This window comes from Sturnira hondurensis, unplaced genomic scaffold (genome assembly GCF_014824575.4).
Source record: "Sturnira hondurensis isolate 20B ecotype Veracruz unplaced genomic scaffold, ASM1482457v3 Scaffold0009733, whole genome shotgun sequence".
NCBI classification, from domain to species: domain Eukaryota; kingdom Metazoa; phylum Chordata; class Mammalia; order Chiroptera; family Phyllostomidae; genus Sturnira; species Sturnira hondurensis.
This window is the reverse complement of record NW_028082364.1, coordinates 4,411,845-4,426,556: the sequence shown is the minus strand read 5'-3', so window position 1 is coordinate 4,426,556 and position 14,712 is coordinate 4,411,845. Positions and strand designations below refer to the sequence as shown.

Here is a 14,712-nt window from a genome sequence, read left to right as displayed (position 1 = left end):
ATTCCCTCTTGATCTAGAGTCTGATCCAGTGTCAGACTTGGCTGTACATTGGTCACCAGGGGGCGCCTGGACCCACCTCCAAGAGACCCCCCCACCAGACCCTCCTCAGAATCTGATTGGTCAGTGACAGTGGTTTGAGAATCCCTGACCCAGCCCCAGACAGCAGCTCCATCCTGTCCCTTCACAGGAGACGGGATGTTCTGCGTGGCCGAGAACCACTCAAACGCCCGTGCGTGGGGAAGTAAGAGCCCCAGGCTGCCCCACAGATGAGACTATACTCACAGCACACAAACTTTATTCGGCAATGATGGCGTATTTCGTGAGAATGAGCTGCACAACAGTGTTTTCTGCAGAAAGTCTGAGAGCAGACGTCTACAGCAGCTGAGTTCCTGCCCCCACCAAACAGAGGCTCAGGTTGCTCCCAGCACCCTGCTGGGGCCTATCGTGTCTCCTCTGCACCCATAAACTGCTCCCTCCACCTGTGCTGCCTGCCCCAGCCACTGGGCTGCAAGGGAGAGGACCGGCTTGGTTCCCATCTCTTCCCTCTTAGGGCCTCCTGGGGGCAGCGGGGTGGCAAGACCACTGTCCCCTCCCAGGGACTCCAAGTCCCCACCGGCTTGACTCCTCTTTGCTTCAAGGCCTTTTCCTCAGTGGGAGTTAACGTGGTCTTAGTATAAGAGGGTGTTATTTATAAAAGCACTGTGCACTCACCAAGTATTTGCCCTGCCCCCAGCAAGCAAGCAGGAAACAAGGTGTCCTTCCAGTGGGACCAGAGAGCCACAGGGACAGTGCACAAAGGGACAGACCAGGCCCAGGAGCCGTTGGGCCCAAGTGGAAAAGGTCAGATTTCATCTTGGTTCCAATTCAGGGTACATCCCAGTGACTGACTGAACTGATGTGGAGAAAACTGTTGGAGGTGTCCGTGCGGCACACATGTGTGTGCCTACCTGTCTCTACAAGCGACCTTTCATGATGCATCCCTAGCCGTCTGCGACCTTGCTCCTAGCTCTCAGGGCGGAAGCTCGAACCCCAGGTAGACGGCAGGCGTGCCAACACGGGAGGGTCGGGCAAGGGACGGCCAGGCACGCCCGGAGCGAGGAGGGACTGCATCAGAGCACTGTGTCCACCCGCTTGGGGCCTCTTCAAAGGCGAGGGGCAGAGTGGGGCTGACTGAGAGGGGCTCATGGTGGTGGCTGGGCTGCACAGATGGACCAACGATGGCTGGGGGTGCGACGAGGGGACTTGTGGCAGTGGCTGGACTGTACAGACGGCCGGACGGCCAGGGCGGACAGCCCCGCACACATGGACCCCTCCTGCTGGGGGCAGGCCCCACCTCGCCCCAGCATCCGGCTGGCAGTCAGTAAAGCTGAGAGGGGTGGGGGGCGCTCACACTGTGTACGTTTTGACGGACTTATAGAGGGGCGGCAGCAGCCCGTGGTTCTCACGGACCACCTCCAGGTACTCGGAGGGCGTCTCCAGCAGGAAGGGGCCGCAGCACATCTGACAGCACTTGCCCCCCGTGGGTGGCTCCGTGTTCTTGTCAGACATGGGGGAAAAGTCAAAATCAGCCACCTGTGATGAACAAAACCCCACGGGTCAATCGCCCGCCCCCCGGGAGCCCCACACAAGGCGGCCCCACACAAGGCAGCCTCACAAGCTGGCGGCACCATGCACAGAAACACCTTTCTGGTCCCACACAGCACATCACCGTGCCCCGGGCTTTTCTGCTCCCTGGATCTCCCTCTTCCGGTGGCCCTCTGCCTCAGGAGCTCATGGGCCCAGCTGCCAGGCAAGGGGTGAGCACAGGAGGAAAGTCAAGTGGGAAGGAGCCAACTCAGCCATTTTCCCTGGTTTGCAGGTGCCTATTGGGCACGTCTCCCCCAGCCCCACGGCCTGGCGTTGGGATCCAGACCCCTTCCAAGCCCTCTGGCCTGGCCCCCATGTCCTCTCCACACACCCCCACTCCATCCTCATCCTCTCAGGGCCCCGGGGCCCAGCCCCCACCCTCCTGAGCACCCACCTCCACCATGTCCTTCTGGTGAGTGGCGTTCCTCAAGGTCATGTACATGATGAAGGCCAGCATCATGGTGATGAGCGTGGCACAGGGTAAAGCGAAGACAGCTGGCTGGACGCCTAGGAGTGAGAAAGCACAAGTCATGGGCCTGGGTGTTCGGGCTGCAGGCCAGCTCTCAGGAGGCCATGCCCCACGGTGGGGGCGGGGGGAGAGAAGAGTCAACCCCCACCCCCACCCCCGCCCCAGGAGCTCTTTCCTTGTGTGCATGCCTCTCAGCCAGGCAGCTTCAGAAGGCAAAGCCAGGATTTCACGAAAACCAGGTTGGCGTGTGCGAGGGCTTAGAATACGGTACGTCCACAAGTTGTTGATAGGAACTTCCAAGAGGCGCAGCTGAAGTCCCCACCCCTGAGTGCTGGCTGGACTTAGTGACTTGTCCCTAGTGAACAGCTTATGACAGGGGTGGTGTCTCAGGACTTCCGAGTCCAGGCCATCAAAGACGTCACAGCCTCGACTGGCGGTGGGGAAGGGACACCACGCTGTGAGGGCACCCACGCCCCGCTGTGCCCTCTGTTGCAGCTTCTTGCCCTCTGGAAGCCCTGGGATCACTCACTGATCCCCGTGTCAGGAAGCCCCAGGGCAGAGCAAGAAGAGCCCAGGGTCTAACGTCAGGGGGCCCTGAGTTCAAATCCTGGCTCTGACCAGTCTACCCGATGCCAATGCTGCACCCAGACCAGGGGACCTGACCGGGTGAGGTGTGAATGTGCCAGGTGCGTGGCAGGTGATTAGCAGGTGTGAGTTCCCCTCACTCTCCGCTCACCTCCTCCTGCGTTCCCTGCCCACAGACACCAGCATACGCTGTGAGGGTCCGTTGCCCAAGGAAAGGTGGTATGGATTACCCAGAGCGCTCTCTTGTCCGCCAAATCCAGGGCTTTCCTGGGAACTCAGTAACCAGGAGGTGCTGGGGGAGGCAGGGCCCCAGGCCCCCAAGGGCACCCTGGGGTCAGAATCTGCTTGTCCCACAAGCTCAGCCAGGGCTTGGAGTGGGGTGCAGGGACTGGGGAGACTTGAGGAGACAGGGCCCGCCTTGGGGACAGGGCAGCTGGGAGGGCTCCCCACTTTGTACTATACAGGGGGACCTGACTGGGCATCTGGGAGATCATCCCCGAGAGGTCTGGGACCCAAGTCTCTACCCCACGTAGGGGAGCACTCGACTCGGGTCACAGGAGAGCCCCCTGGGAGACGAAGGGGAAGAGCTGACATATATCGCCCGCGGCTGCGGCCCTGAGCCAGGGGCTGGGCCTGGTGACGGCCATGGGGAGAGTGCTTGGGGGGACAGGCCGGGCATCCCTGTGAGCGAGAGGGACCGCACCACGCACACCCTGAGCTGCTCACACTTCACGACAGCCCCGTGCATCCCAGTCACCCCCGGGGATGCTGGTTTGAGTGGTGGTGACCGCACCCTGGTGGACAGAGACGCTGCGCTGGGCAGGGGGTGAATGGAGATACATTGCGATCATGGAGGCTCGTTCCGTGTGGGAGTGTTCATGGTGGCACTGGTAACATGGAGGGGACATTGACCACGATGGTGGGGGCAGCAAGCGAGCAGAGAGGCTGGGGTGGCATGGTGGTGATGGCATTGGTCCCAGTGGCGAGGGACTGGCAGGAGGGGTGTTAAGGAGGGTGCAGGTGGGTGTAGCGATCACAGAGCTGCCTGCTGGTTCTGGACGGTGCTGGAACAGCGGTCAGCGGTGCATGTGACCATGGCAACAGCAGAGCCGCTCCAGGTGGCTGGTGGTGGCTGAGGTGGCTGTTGGTGCTGCCGGGGGTGTGATGTCGAGGGTGGTGCTGCCAGGCGGATTGGTGGCACTGGTGGAATTGGTCGGAGAAGGGTGTGGGCAGTCGGTCAGCGGTGTCGGTTGGAGTCAGTGGGGCTACTGATGATTCTAGTGTTGGAGGGGCTGTTGTGGACGGCTTGGCCCCAGTGGCCTGGGGGCAGAGTGGCTCTGAAGCGGAAGGGGGGTGTCACTTACTGGAGGGCCACACCTGGATCCTGTGGTACTGGTGTGTCTTGCTGATGACATTCTCAGCCCAGATGCTGAAGCAGTAGTCCCCGGGGTTCCGGAAGACGTGGGTCAGGTTGTAGGCCGCGCTGGCCACTGACAGGGGGTGACACTCCCCTTCCTCCAGCGGGAGGCACTCGGGCTTGAGGCACCAACACACGGTTATCGGGGGGCTGCGGGGACATGCGGGCAGTGGTCAGAAGTGGCTCCGCGGGGAGTATGAACACAGACCAGGTCCAAGAAAGGCCAGGCGGCGATGAACTTCCCAGGACAGAACACCCAGCTGTCCTGGCCTCCACTTCGCACCTTCCAGACCGGGCGGAGAGAGCACCTAGAGCTGGCCGTGGACCCCCGAGGGGACTCCGGGCGGTGAGACAGACAGCGCCACGCGCAGACTGCTGGACGAGGCAGAATGGATACCCGGCGCCACGCGCAGTGCGCCGTGATGCCTCCTAGAGGAGCTGGTGCCTGAGGGGAGTCTGAAAGGGCATATGGGCTCCCCGTGGGGTTAAAGGGGCCGAGAGCGTTTCGTGTTACCCGCCTGCCCCCGGGCTCAGAAGCTGGAGACACAGGGCCACCTGAGGAGCGCCCACTGGGAACTCCCGTCTCACACGACGCCAGGCTCAAGTGAAACGCACGCTCAGCGTGCCCACGTGGCTTCCCACCCCACCTCCGAGGACTGAGCTCCTGCCCCCAAAGCCCCCCAAAAGCGTTAGAAGCCACCCCCAGCCCTCAGCAAGTCTCTCTCCTTCCTCGGCCACGCTGCTCACTCTCTGTCCAGCCCCGCCTCCCTTGGAGTCGTCCCCACGGGGCGGGCAGGTCCCGGGGCAGGACTCTCCCCAGGAGAGTCGCTGCAGGGCTGGGACATGACTGCTGCCCCCTGCAGCTCCTTCTGTCCTCGTGAGGCAAACCCTCCTGGCCTCTGCGCTGTGTCCCTTGCTGCAAACTGTTTAATGCCAGTCTTGCCAAGAGCTGGGCCGCGTCCTACATGAGATGGCTTGCTTTCCAGGAGCCTGGAAAGCAGACCCAAGTCACATACAGAGGGCTGTTCACAGGAGTGGTCCCTCACTGCCTTTGCCTTGAGGCCCACACTGCGGACAGCCCCAAAAGGCCCGTGCTTTCTCCCCTGGACCCTGAGAACAGAGCTGTGCTCACAGCCATGGCACGGACAAGGGCCTGGGAGGGATTGTCCTTCCAAGAGCCCCCAGACACGGGGCCTCTCAGGCTAAGGAGCAGCCTCAGGATCACCATCGGGAGAGAGTGGGCTGAGCTGCGGGCCATGCACAGAGTGCTCTGGGGTTCACTTACCTCCCCAGGAAGTTCAAGGTCACTGTCATCTTTTGGAAGGTCTGAATTTGGTTGGGCCCCAAGACCTGGATGCCTCGAAGAGTTTCTGAAAAGCAGAGGACCCCATTCAACCTGGTGGCTAAGGGCAGATGTCTCAGGGCTCCCAGGGCCTGGGCTGTAGGACCGCCCCCCTCCCACTAAAGCCAGGCAGAGATGGGTTCCGGTGTCTCCTCCCCGAGTAGCAGACTGAGGCACAGTCCGCTGCGCCTTGTGCCCTTGACCAGAGGCCGATGTGGCCAGGTAACAGGAAGCACTCCGCCTGCACCAGCCCCCCGAGACCCACCCTGCAGCTTCAGCGAGGCGGAGAAGTTCCCCGTCTTCTGCACGACGCCCTTCCCAGCATGCAGCGTGGTCTGTTCCCACTCCGCCACCACTTGGAGCTTCACGGTGAAGGTCCCGATGATGGAATAGTTATAATAGACCACCGGGTCTTCGGTCACCATCTGGGTGCTATAAGGTGACAAGGAGGAGTCAGAGGACTGAAGTGACTCATGGGACTTCTGAGAGTCAAGGGTGGCTGCGCAGTGACACGCCCGGTCCCTCATGAGCAAACCTGCCGGTCGCAGCAGCGGCCTCCCCAGTCTGGGCCTTCCTCGGGCGTCCAGGGAGCAGATCGAGCCCCGGGCCCGCACACCCGCTGTCCAGGCTCATCGAAGGCTCTGTAACCCTTCACCACTCCCCGCCCCCACCCCTGCCGTGGGACTTACGGGCTCAGCCTGTGGGACTGGGGGGACTCAGGTGGGTGAGAGGTCTCCACGGAGCACTGCCCTTGCACGAACTTGAGGTGTCCGTGACCTGCCTGACCCCCACTTCCTGACCTGCCTCCTGTAGCCTGGCTTGTTGGGGGAAAAGCCTGGGAAACAAAGTCAGAATAGGTCCCTCCAAAGTCAAATGGAGAATAAAATCGCTCCTACCTGGACCTTTTTTTAAAGGGCCATTTGGGGCACCCGTGACCTCTATTAATTTGCAGGCTCACCACTGGTCCCCATGCACAGCCCAAATTTAGCACAGAGCAGGTGTTCAAGGAGCATGTGGAGTGAGAGTGAGCGGGGGAAGGCGGGGCGGCACCGAGCACCCTGCCTGGGAGCACAGGGCCAGGACCGCGGGCTGAGCGAAGCCTTGGGGCCTCCTGGGGGTAATTACGTACCCATCTCCAAAGTCCCAGCTGTAGAGAAACGCGGCAGTCTTGAAGAAGCCGCTAGGGTCATGGAGGAGGAAGGACACTTTGAGGACGGTCTTGGTGAGATAGGAGGTGGGCCAGGGCAGGGACGTGTTCTGGGCGACAGCGAGGTTCCCCGCAATGAACTCTGGGAGAGAGAGGCAGAGGGAGGTGAGCCCACCGAGATGTGGGGGTGGGGGGGAGTCAGCAGCGACCTCACCTGCCTGCCCACCGAACAGCCTCTCCCCACCTGATATTCCCTGTCAGAGCTGGGTGCCGGTGACAGGGGACCCTGCAGGTCACTGTACATAGAGGGGTGTGTCCCCGAAGTCACTGCTCCTGCTGTGCAAACCTGCTGAAGACGTACAGCAGGTGTGATATGCATCGCTTCTCACCTGTACCCCTTTCACTGGGACCCCGAACTTTCTGGCACAAAAGATGCCCAGAATCAGAAGGAAATGCACAGGCTTTGAAAAGTAACTTCTGGGAAATATTTCAAAGGATCAGACGAGCCTTAAAAAATGCAATCAGTTCCACGGATCGCATCTCCACACCCCACGTGCAGGGCTGGGTGAGGACCTCCATTCTGTGTCCTTCTCTAAAGAAATCTGAACAGAAGCCCTGGCTGGTGTGGCCCGGTGGATTCAGCACTGGCCTGCGAACCAAAGGGTCTCCAGTTCGATTCCCACTCAGGGCACATGCCTCGGTTATGGGCCAGGTTCCCAGTAGGGGGTGCACAAGAGGCAACCACACATTGATGTTTCTCTCCCTCTCTTTCTCCCTCCTTCCCCTCTGTCTAAAAACGGATAAATAAAATATTTTTTTAAAAATTGAAGAACTGATTTTTTTAAACCACAAAAATGGAGAGGTGTGCTCAATCATGCTCATTTGGAAAATGCTGGAAAGTGGGATGGAAAGCAAAGAATCATCCTATCACGTAAACACAACCATTGTGGACACTTTTGAAGAATTGCAAAGTGTTGGTGCATGCATGTGTATACGTTTAATAAACACACTCGATGAAATGAGTGATAAAATTTTGTCTCGCTTTTTAAAGCTTGACAAGCCTGGGTTTTCTCCAGGGCATTACAAACTCTGTGTAAAAGTCATTATTGTTCATGGCACAGATGATTTCAATACCCCGTGGCTGCATACTTAGCTTGTTCCTGTTTCCCTCTATTATTGTAAACACCGCTGCGATGAACATCTTTGTGCACAGAGCATCACCCAAATGGAGGTTTATTTCCTCAAGATAAACTCATTAAGAGACTGCAAACTCCGAGAGAGCAGGAACTTCTTGGAAGGAAGGAAGGAGGGTGAGGGAGAAAGAGAGAATGAAGGTGAAGGGGCCAAAGAGTAGATGAATGGATACCCTTGAACCAGCTGCTCTCCAAGGGGCTGGATTAACTTACACCCCCAGCAGCAACAGGTACTTGAACTGGAGGTTTCAGCACAGCCCTGCGTCGGAGGGTTTTACCACATTCTGATCCTCTGTTAACTCCACTGATAATGGAGCAGGACCCAAGGGTCTAATGTGCATGTCTGCAATTACTCACGGGGCTGGATGTTTTGCTCTGCACCCAGAGTCTGAAGGCAGGGTAGCAGACAGGACCAGTCCCCACCTGTGATGGAGAGCAGGAGGCGGCTCCTGGCCACGGGCTGACACTTCTGGCAGTGGGCGGCGGTGACCCAGACAGAGACAGGGAAGTCCCCGGGCGCGCTCCCCACGGCACGGATGGAGGAGCTGAGGGCCTCCTCGGTTTTCCCCGTGAGCAGCAGTGGCGAGTGGATCCAGTGGAAGCGGTAGAAGTGAGCGTCGGTGGGCAGGTCCAGGCTGCCGTTGTCACTGGGCACCAGGCTAGCCGTGACGGTCACTTCTGCCCCTGTGGTGGCAGGACTATCCGTGGTGAGGTGAAGCTCATACAGGCCTAGGAGCCAAAAAACCAAAAACTACATTTCAGAAGGGGGACAGGGCAAGGAACCGCACGGCCACCCTCTGAGCCAGCTTCTATTGGTCTACTTTACAGGTGGAGGATCTGAGGCCCAGGCAGTCCAGGTGACTTGCCCAAGACTCATATGAGGAGTTCGCCGTCAAGCTCAGATCCAGACCTGGGCCCAGCTGGCTCCGAACCACACACCCTTCTCAGGGTCCACGGTTTATATCACAGGGCATGTGCGTGGCCCGAGCCTGCCCTGCCTGGACAGCATCTCAGCTCTGATTCGTGACTGCCCGCGCACATCTCGCAAGGAACCCCGGCAGCTGCTGCTGAGAAACGCCCGCCGTCCCCCCCCACTGGACACTAGTCTGTGCCCACAGAACTCCAACTCGACACTCAGAGCTGAGTCCGGCCCCTGGCACAAGCTGGGCGCCTGGAGTGTGAAGAAGGCCCACTCTGATCCCAGCCAAGGCCCCTTCCTTCTCTCTCGGTCTGAGTTTCTCGACCTAAAATGTGAGAGGTTCTAGACTGACACTACCCAACGCGGGAGCAACTGGCCACCTGTGACTGGGGGTCACAGTGGTGACTGGTATGGGTCCACAGTATGGACCCAGAACCCCTCACTGCCCCAGAGGGTTCCATCGGGCTGCACTGCTCTCAGCGGCCTCTGGGGGTCCGGTCAGGGCCAACACTGGAACTCTGTGATTCCAGAGGCTTCTACTCCTCAGGAACCTGGACCCAAAATATGGGGGTGCAGCTCTTACAGGAAACCCCGGCATCAACCTTGCAGGTTGCCAATGGTGAGCGGGACCTTCAGCGTGTGGGATGCAGAGCTTTTAAATAACACTCCCCCTAACCCCCACATTGAAGATAAGACTAACCGCAACCTGCCAATAAAGCATAAAACAAAAAATAAAAGTATTTTATGCCTTGGCTGATGTAGCTCAGTGGATTGAGCGCAGGCCTGTGAACCACACGATCGCAGTTCGATTCCCAGTCAGGGTACATGCCTGGGTTGTGGGCCAGTTCCCAGTGGGGGACCCACGAGAGGCAACCATACATTGATATTTCTCTCCCTCTCTCCTTCCCTTTCCTTCTAAAGATAAATAAGTAAAATCTTTTTTAAAAGTTTAAAAAATATATTTTATGAAAGCCCCAGCCGGTGTGCCTCAGTTGGTTGGGCATCAAACCGAAAGGTTGGAGGTTCGACTCCCAGTCAGAGCACATGCCTTGGGTGCAGGTTTGGTCTCCAGTCAGGGCACATTCGAAAGGCAAGCAGTCAATGTTTCTCTCTCACACTGATGTTTCACTCCCTCTCTTTCTCCTTCCCTTGCCCTCTCTCTATAAATGAATTATTTAATTAATTAACAATATTTTATTAAAAAATAAAGCAATCAGTAACAATCATTGTTAACAGATTTGGGCATTTCCTTTTTCTTTTTTTTCCCCTCACTCAAGGACATCATTTTTTTTCCTCATTGCTTTTAAAGAGATGGAGAGAGGAGGAGAGAGAAACAGGGATGCAGGAGAGAAGCATGGATGGGTTGCCTCCTGCCCATGCCCGGACTGGGGTCACATGCCCCCCAGACCAGGGAGCAAACCCACAACCCAGGTTTGTGCCCTGACTGGGAATCAAACCCGTGACCCTTCAGTGATGGGATGACGCTCCAACCACTGGCCAGGGCTCCTACTATCTGGTTAACCTGCTCTTAATCTGGGATTAGACAGTCTATTGTTCTTTTCAATTCTGAATCTCAGGCGTTTCCCTAAGTCATTATTATTCCACTGCTTTAGATAGTTGCATATTTTATCCTATAAACAAGGTAAGACTTAAAATAAGGCTTGTTTCCATCATAAAGTTCGCACATATGTGTAAAAGAGTATTAGAAATGTCATGTCATCCTCCCTCCCAAAGACAGCACCTGCTATCCTGTCGCCGTCTTCCTGTCTCTTTCTCATGCATAAAAATGTTTTCATTTAGTCACAATCATACTCTGCACGCCATTTGGGATTATTTTATTTTCACAGGACAGCACTTTCAAAGTGTGTCTATGGTTGCCCTGACATGAATTTCCACACATGCGTGACAACTGCTCAAGCAGGTACTGCACTCGCAGGCCCCCCCCCGCCCCCCCGCCATGCTCTGGTTGAGAACATGACTGCACGCTTGTGACCCTTTTCCTGTACTTTGTAACTTTCCTCCGCAGGTGAGATTTCTGAAGGGCCTGAGGCGAGAGAGTGCAGCCTTCGGCAGTGCACACCTGGGCAGAAGGGGTGAGGGGGAAGGAAAAGGGGCAGGGCTGGTAGCTCAGGTCACTCTCCCCCCACACCTTTCCGGCCCCAGGCCCCACCCACCCTGCAGACATGCCCCTCCTCCCCGAACCCCCTACCCTGTGGTTTCAGGTGCCTCCTAAATGCTGTGGAGCCCAGTAATACAAACCTACTCTCTGGGCCCCAGACCTGCACTGAACAATTAAGCGAAGTTAAGGACTCACATTTAATGAATGCTATAAATTCCATTCCTCAACTGTACTAGCCACATTTTGAGCATCTAATGGCTAAGTGGTTATTAGCTATTCTTCTGGGCTGCAGAGACCCAAACTTTCCCTTCATTACCCAAAGTCCTGTGGGAATAGGGTAATGTTCTAGAACCTCTGCATTTCTCCCCTCCCCAAACCTACCACCCGCTTCACGTAGCACTCTGTTGACGCCTCCTCTCCATCACTGCTAACATTGCCTAAGCCCTGTCTGGATGACCACTGCATCCTGCCCCGGGCCCTTGGCCCGAGTCCTGCCCCACTCTCCGCCACCCCACACAACAGGTAAACTGGCCAGTCCCAGGGTGGAGTCCAAATTCACCTCCTGGCATGCCCACACTGTAGCCACTCTAACTCGTGCAGCTCCCCCAACGTGCTGTCCTTCCTAACCTCAGGGCCTTTGCCCATGCTGTCCTCACTGCCCTTCCCCACCTTGTGCCTAATCTCCTCCGGGAGGCCTCCTTGGTGCTCTCTCAACAGCCTGAACACAACTGTCCCAAGCCCACCTTGGGATAATGGCTTTCTATCTTCCCCACTGCGTGCGATACAATCTGCTTTAGGGCAGTGCTCATCTCCATCTCCCCCTGCCTAGCAAAGCGCTTAGCACATAGTGGGTGTTCAACAATGCTGGTGCTGAGTGGCACCTGGAGAGAAGGGTGTGGCAGAGGGGCCAGGCGACCTGGCAATGTCCCAGGACACAGTTCACCTGTCCTTGGGCCCCACCCCCACAGGTGTTAAGGTGACCCAGAAGTGCACACATACCTCCTACCTTCAGGGAGCTCAGGAGAGACCTGTGGGACTCAGCAAAACTGGGAGGTGCATGAGTGTGACCTCAACGGTCCCCCTTCGCCTTGTGGCAATGCTGCCTGTCCCCACGGCTCTAGCCTTTCCCCTCACCCACGTCCCAAAGAGGGAATTCCAGGAGCTGCAGCAGAAGCCTCCCCAAGATAAGGTGTGTGTTTCACATCAAGGGACTGAGCTCTCCGAGCCCCCTGGGGTCACACCACTGCCTGTGACCGCAGAGCAGATCCGCACCACGAGGCTGGGTCCTGTTCTCTCTCCCTCGGGCTGGGAGGCAGCATTAGGCCGGGCTGCACAGACCGAGGTGCTCTGATAAGAGGCCACCTCCTCCCTGCTCCCTCTCTGTCCTGCCCACCCCCAAGCTAGGAGTGTGGGCCAGAGAGAGGCTGGCAGGTGGGGGGAGACATTGGCTGGCTGCATGCTCGTGGCCACCCAGTATCTGCAGAGAGATGGGTGCCTGTCAGCACGACACATCCATTGCCAGGGGAGTGGAATCAGGAGGGGCTGCAGGCAGGCTCTCGGGGAGGAGGATGTGGGGGGAGGGGGGGCCAAGGCTACGGCGGATGCTTGCATAGCTCCTGGCAGACCCCTTACCTGTCCAGACACAAGGAGCCTCCAAGGGCACTTTTTCTTAAGCATTTTTTAAAGCAGTTGTCTCGCAGTTCCTGGGTGATGCTGTCCCTCTTCCTCGGGGCTCTGGGAAGTGTCCAGGACATTCAGGCTGAGAGGGACCATGAAGGCTTTGACCTGCGTGGCTGACGGACCCAGGCTCAGGTCCTGTCACCCTACCCCTCCAAATCCATCTTTGAAAGTTTGAACCTAAGGGACAGTCACCCTCGTGGCTGTGACACAGGTGCCCCGAGAGACCCAGAGCTGGAGGGGCCAAAGTGAAAAGCTAAGGGGCAGCCGCCACAAAGCTTGACCCACCATGGGGCCCCGACGATTCTAGAAAATGGCCACATCTGCCTTTTCACAGGTAGACAGCCCCGCACCTGCCCCAGTGTGCCTCTTAAGTCTGGGTAACACCGCCGGGAGTCAATGGGGCAGGACAGAACTTCCAACCTCAACCCCCGGGGTAGGAGGCCGGCCACTCAGGCTGACCCGGACCACGGAGGGTGGCAAGGGCAACTGAGCCTTCACTTTCCCCTGTGGGTTTTCCCCACCCCCGTCCCCAGCTGGTTTGACCACATCAGGGGGGCAACTGGCCAGGCTTGGAACAACACATGACTTTTACATAATCCCCCCCCTTTTTTCTGGAAATTTACGCCCCATTCGTCATTTCTGGACACAGACCTAGTGGACAAGAGACCCCATTTCCATCTACATCTCTAGGGGCAGACGCAATTCCCAGAAAACTCTCTTACATCATCAAATCTCTTACCTGAGATGCAAGGTCTTAATCTTACCTCGTTGCTTTCATTGCACCAAATTGCCTTCCTTTCTCTGCCATTCTTTTAAGATGAGGAGGGGGTCGGGGAAATGAAATTGTTGGGTGATAGTCAACACCCCCCATTAAGCTGCCCACGTCCCAACTGTCCCCCAACAACCCGGATCCTTTTTCGTCGCCAAAATGAGACAGAAGAGTTAGTTGGTGCTGGCCTTCCAGCGGTGGGGCTGTGGGGACCGTAGAATCGCGACCAGCGACACGGTGTGGGACCCAGTGGAGCCTGCTCCAGGTCCATTTTGGAAATCATTCCCAGAGAGGAAATGGCATGCTAGCCTCCTGGGCTTTAAACTCGCCTCCCACCCGGGAACTTACGCAAACGGGGTGAAGAGGCTCTCCAGACAAGGCTATGTTTTAAAGCAAAAATACTGCTCCACGAGCAACCTGGCCGCGTTTCCTGGGGGGCTGCGGCTTGACTGCCGACCCCCACCCCCGCACATGCCTGGTCTCACCTATTCTCACCCACCCCCATCGCCTGCGAGGTCCCCCAGAATCGGGTTGGATTCTCAGGTTACTGCGCGCGCTCCCAGAATAGGGACGTTCTAGAGACAGCAGCGGGAACCAAGGGGTGCAGGGAGCCCCCTCAAGTGGCGAGGCGATTACTGGGGAGAGGGGTGAAGGGAGAGGGTAGAGGGCTTCGCGGCTCCCAGCCGTCGGAGCCCCCTCTGCAACGCGGTGCACGAACTCCGGGAAGGAGGGAGGTGTGCTCAGGAGTACGGCGCCAGTTCTGCTGCCCAGGCTCCGGGCGAGGCCCCCGCGCGCTGCGCGCTACGGCTCCAGGAGGGCGGCCGGCCGGTCGGCCGGCTGGCACAGCTCCTTACCTGCAGCCACTACGGCCGGGGCCAAGGGCAGGAGGCAGGCGAGCCAGAGGATGCTGCTGATGCTCGGGCAGAGGGCCGGCGCCATGGCGGCTCCGGGAGCAGCAGTAGCCGGAGAGGACGCGCTGGCCGCTACTCCGGGCGCGGGGCGCGTGCTGTGCGGGGAGGTGCGGACTCCGCGCTCGCTGTTCCTCGCTTTGGGACACTGTGTTGCTGCGCGCCGCGGCCTGCTACAGCCAGCCGCACCGACCCCTGCCCGCGTCAGCTGCTCAGCGCCCCTTCCCCGCACCCCTTCCCGCTCCCCTCCTCTCCCCGCATCCTCCTCTTTCCCACGATCTTCCCCTCTGCTCTCCAGGCCGTACTCCTCCAATCTGCCCCCCTCCCACGCCCCTCTCTCCCCATATTTCCCCTGTCTGAGCTTCCTCCCCACGTCCTCCACGCCGCCTCTGACTCAGCGTCCCCAGAGGCCACGCAGCACTGCAAAGCCGCAAGCACGCCCCTTTGGGTTCTTTTTAAGGGGCCTTCTCCGCTCATGACGCATATGGCTTAGAGGTGTTCTTCATTCGCAGAATGAAGCGCCTACTGTGTGCCGGGC

The 14,712-nt window shown here is 58.2% G+C and overlaps 1 protein-coding gene across 2 annotated transcripts; it reads right to left on the bottom strand.

Moving 5' to 3' along the window:
- Positions 1 to 278: 278 nt before the first annotated feature.
- Positions 279 to 14,391, bottom strand: TMEM130 (transmembrane protein 130). Of its 2 annotated transcripts, none has more exons than XM_037057818.1 (8): positions 14,121 to 14,391; positions 8,203 to 8,508; positions 6,569 to 6,728; positions 5,705 to 5,871; positions 5,383 to 5,467; positions 4,045 to 4,247; positions 2,021 to 2,133; positions 279 to 1,572 (listed from the first exon to the last, which is right to left on the bottom strand). In XM_037057818.1, exons 1-8 carry the CDS (start codon positions 14,203 to 14,205, stop codon positions 1,387 to 1,389), a joined length of 1,305 nt encoding a protein of 434 aa, XP_036913713.1. In that variant the 5' UTR covers positions 14,206 to 14,391; the 3' UTR covers positions 279 to 1,386. The 2 variants fall into 2 exon arrangements, with proteins under 2 accessions (XP_036913713.1, XP_036913714.1); XM_037057819.1 differs by having other exon boundaries at positions 279 to 1,536.
- Positions 14,392 to 14,712: the final 321 nt, after the last annotated feature.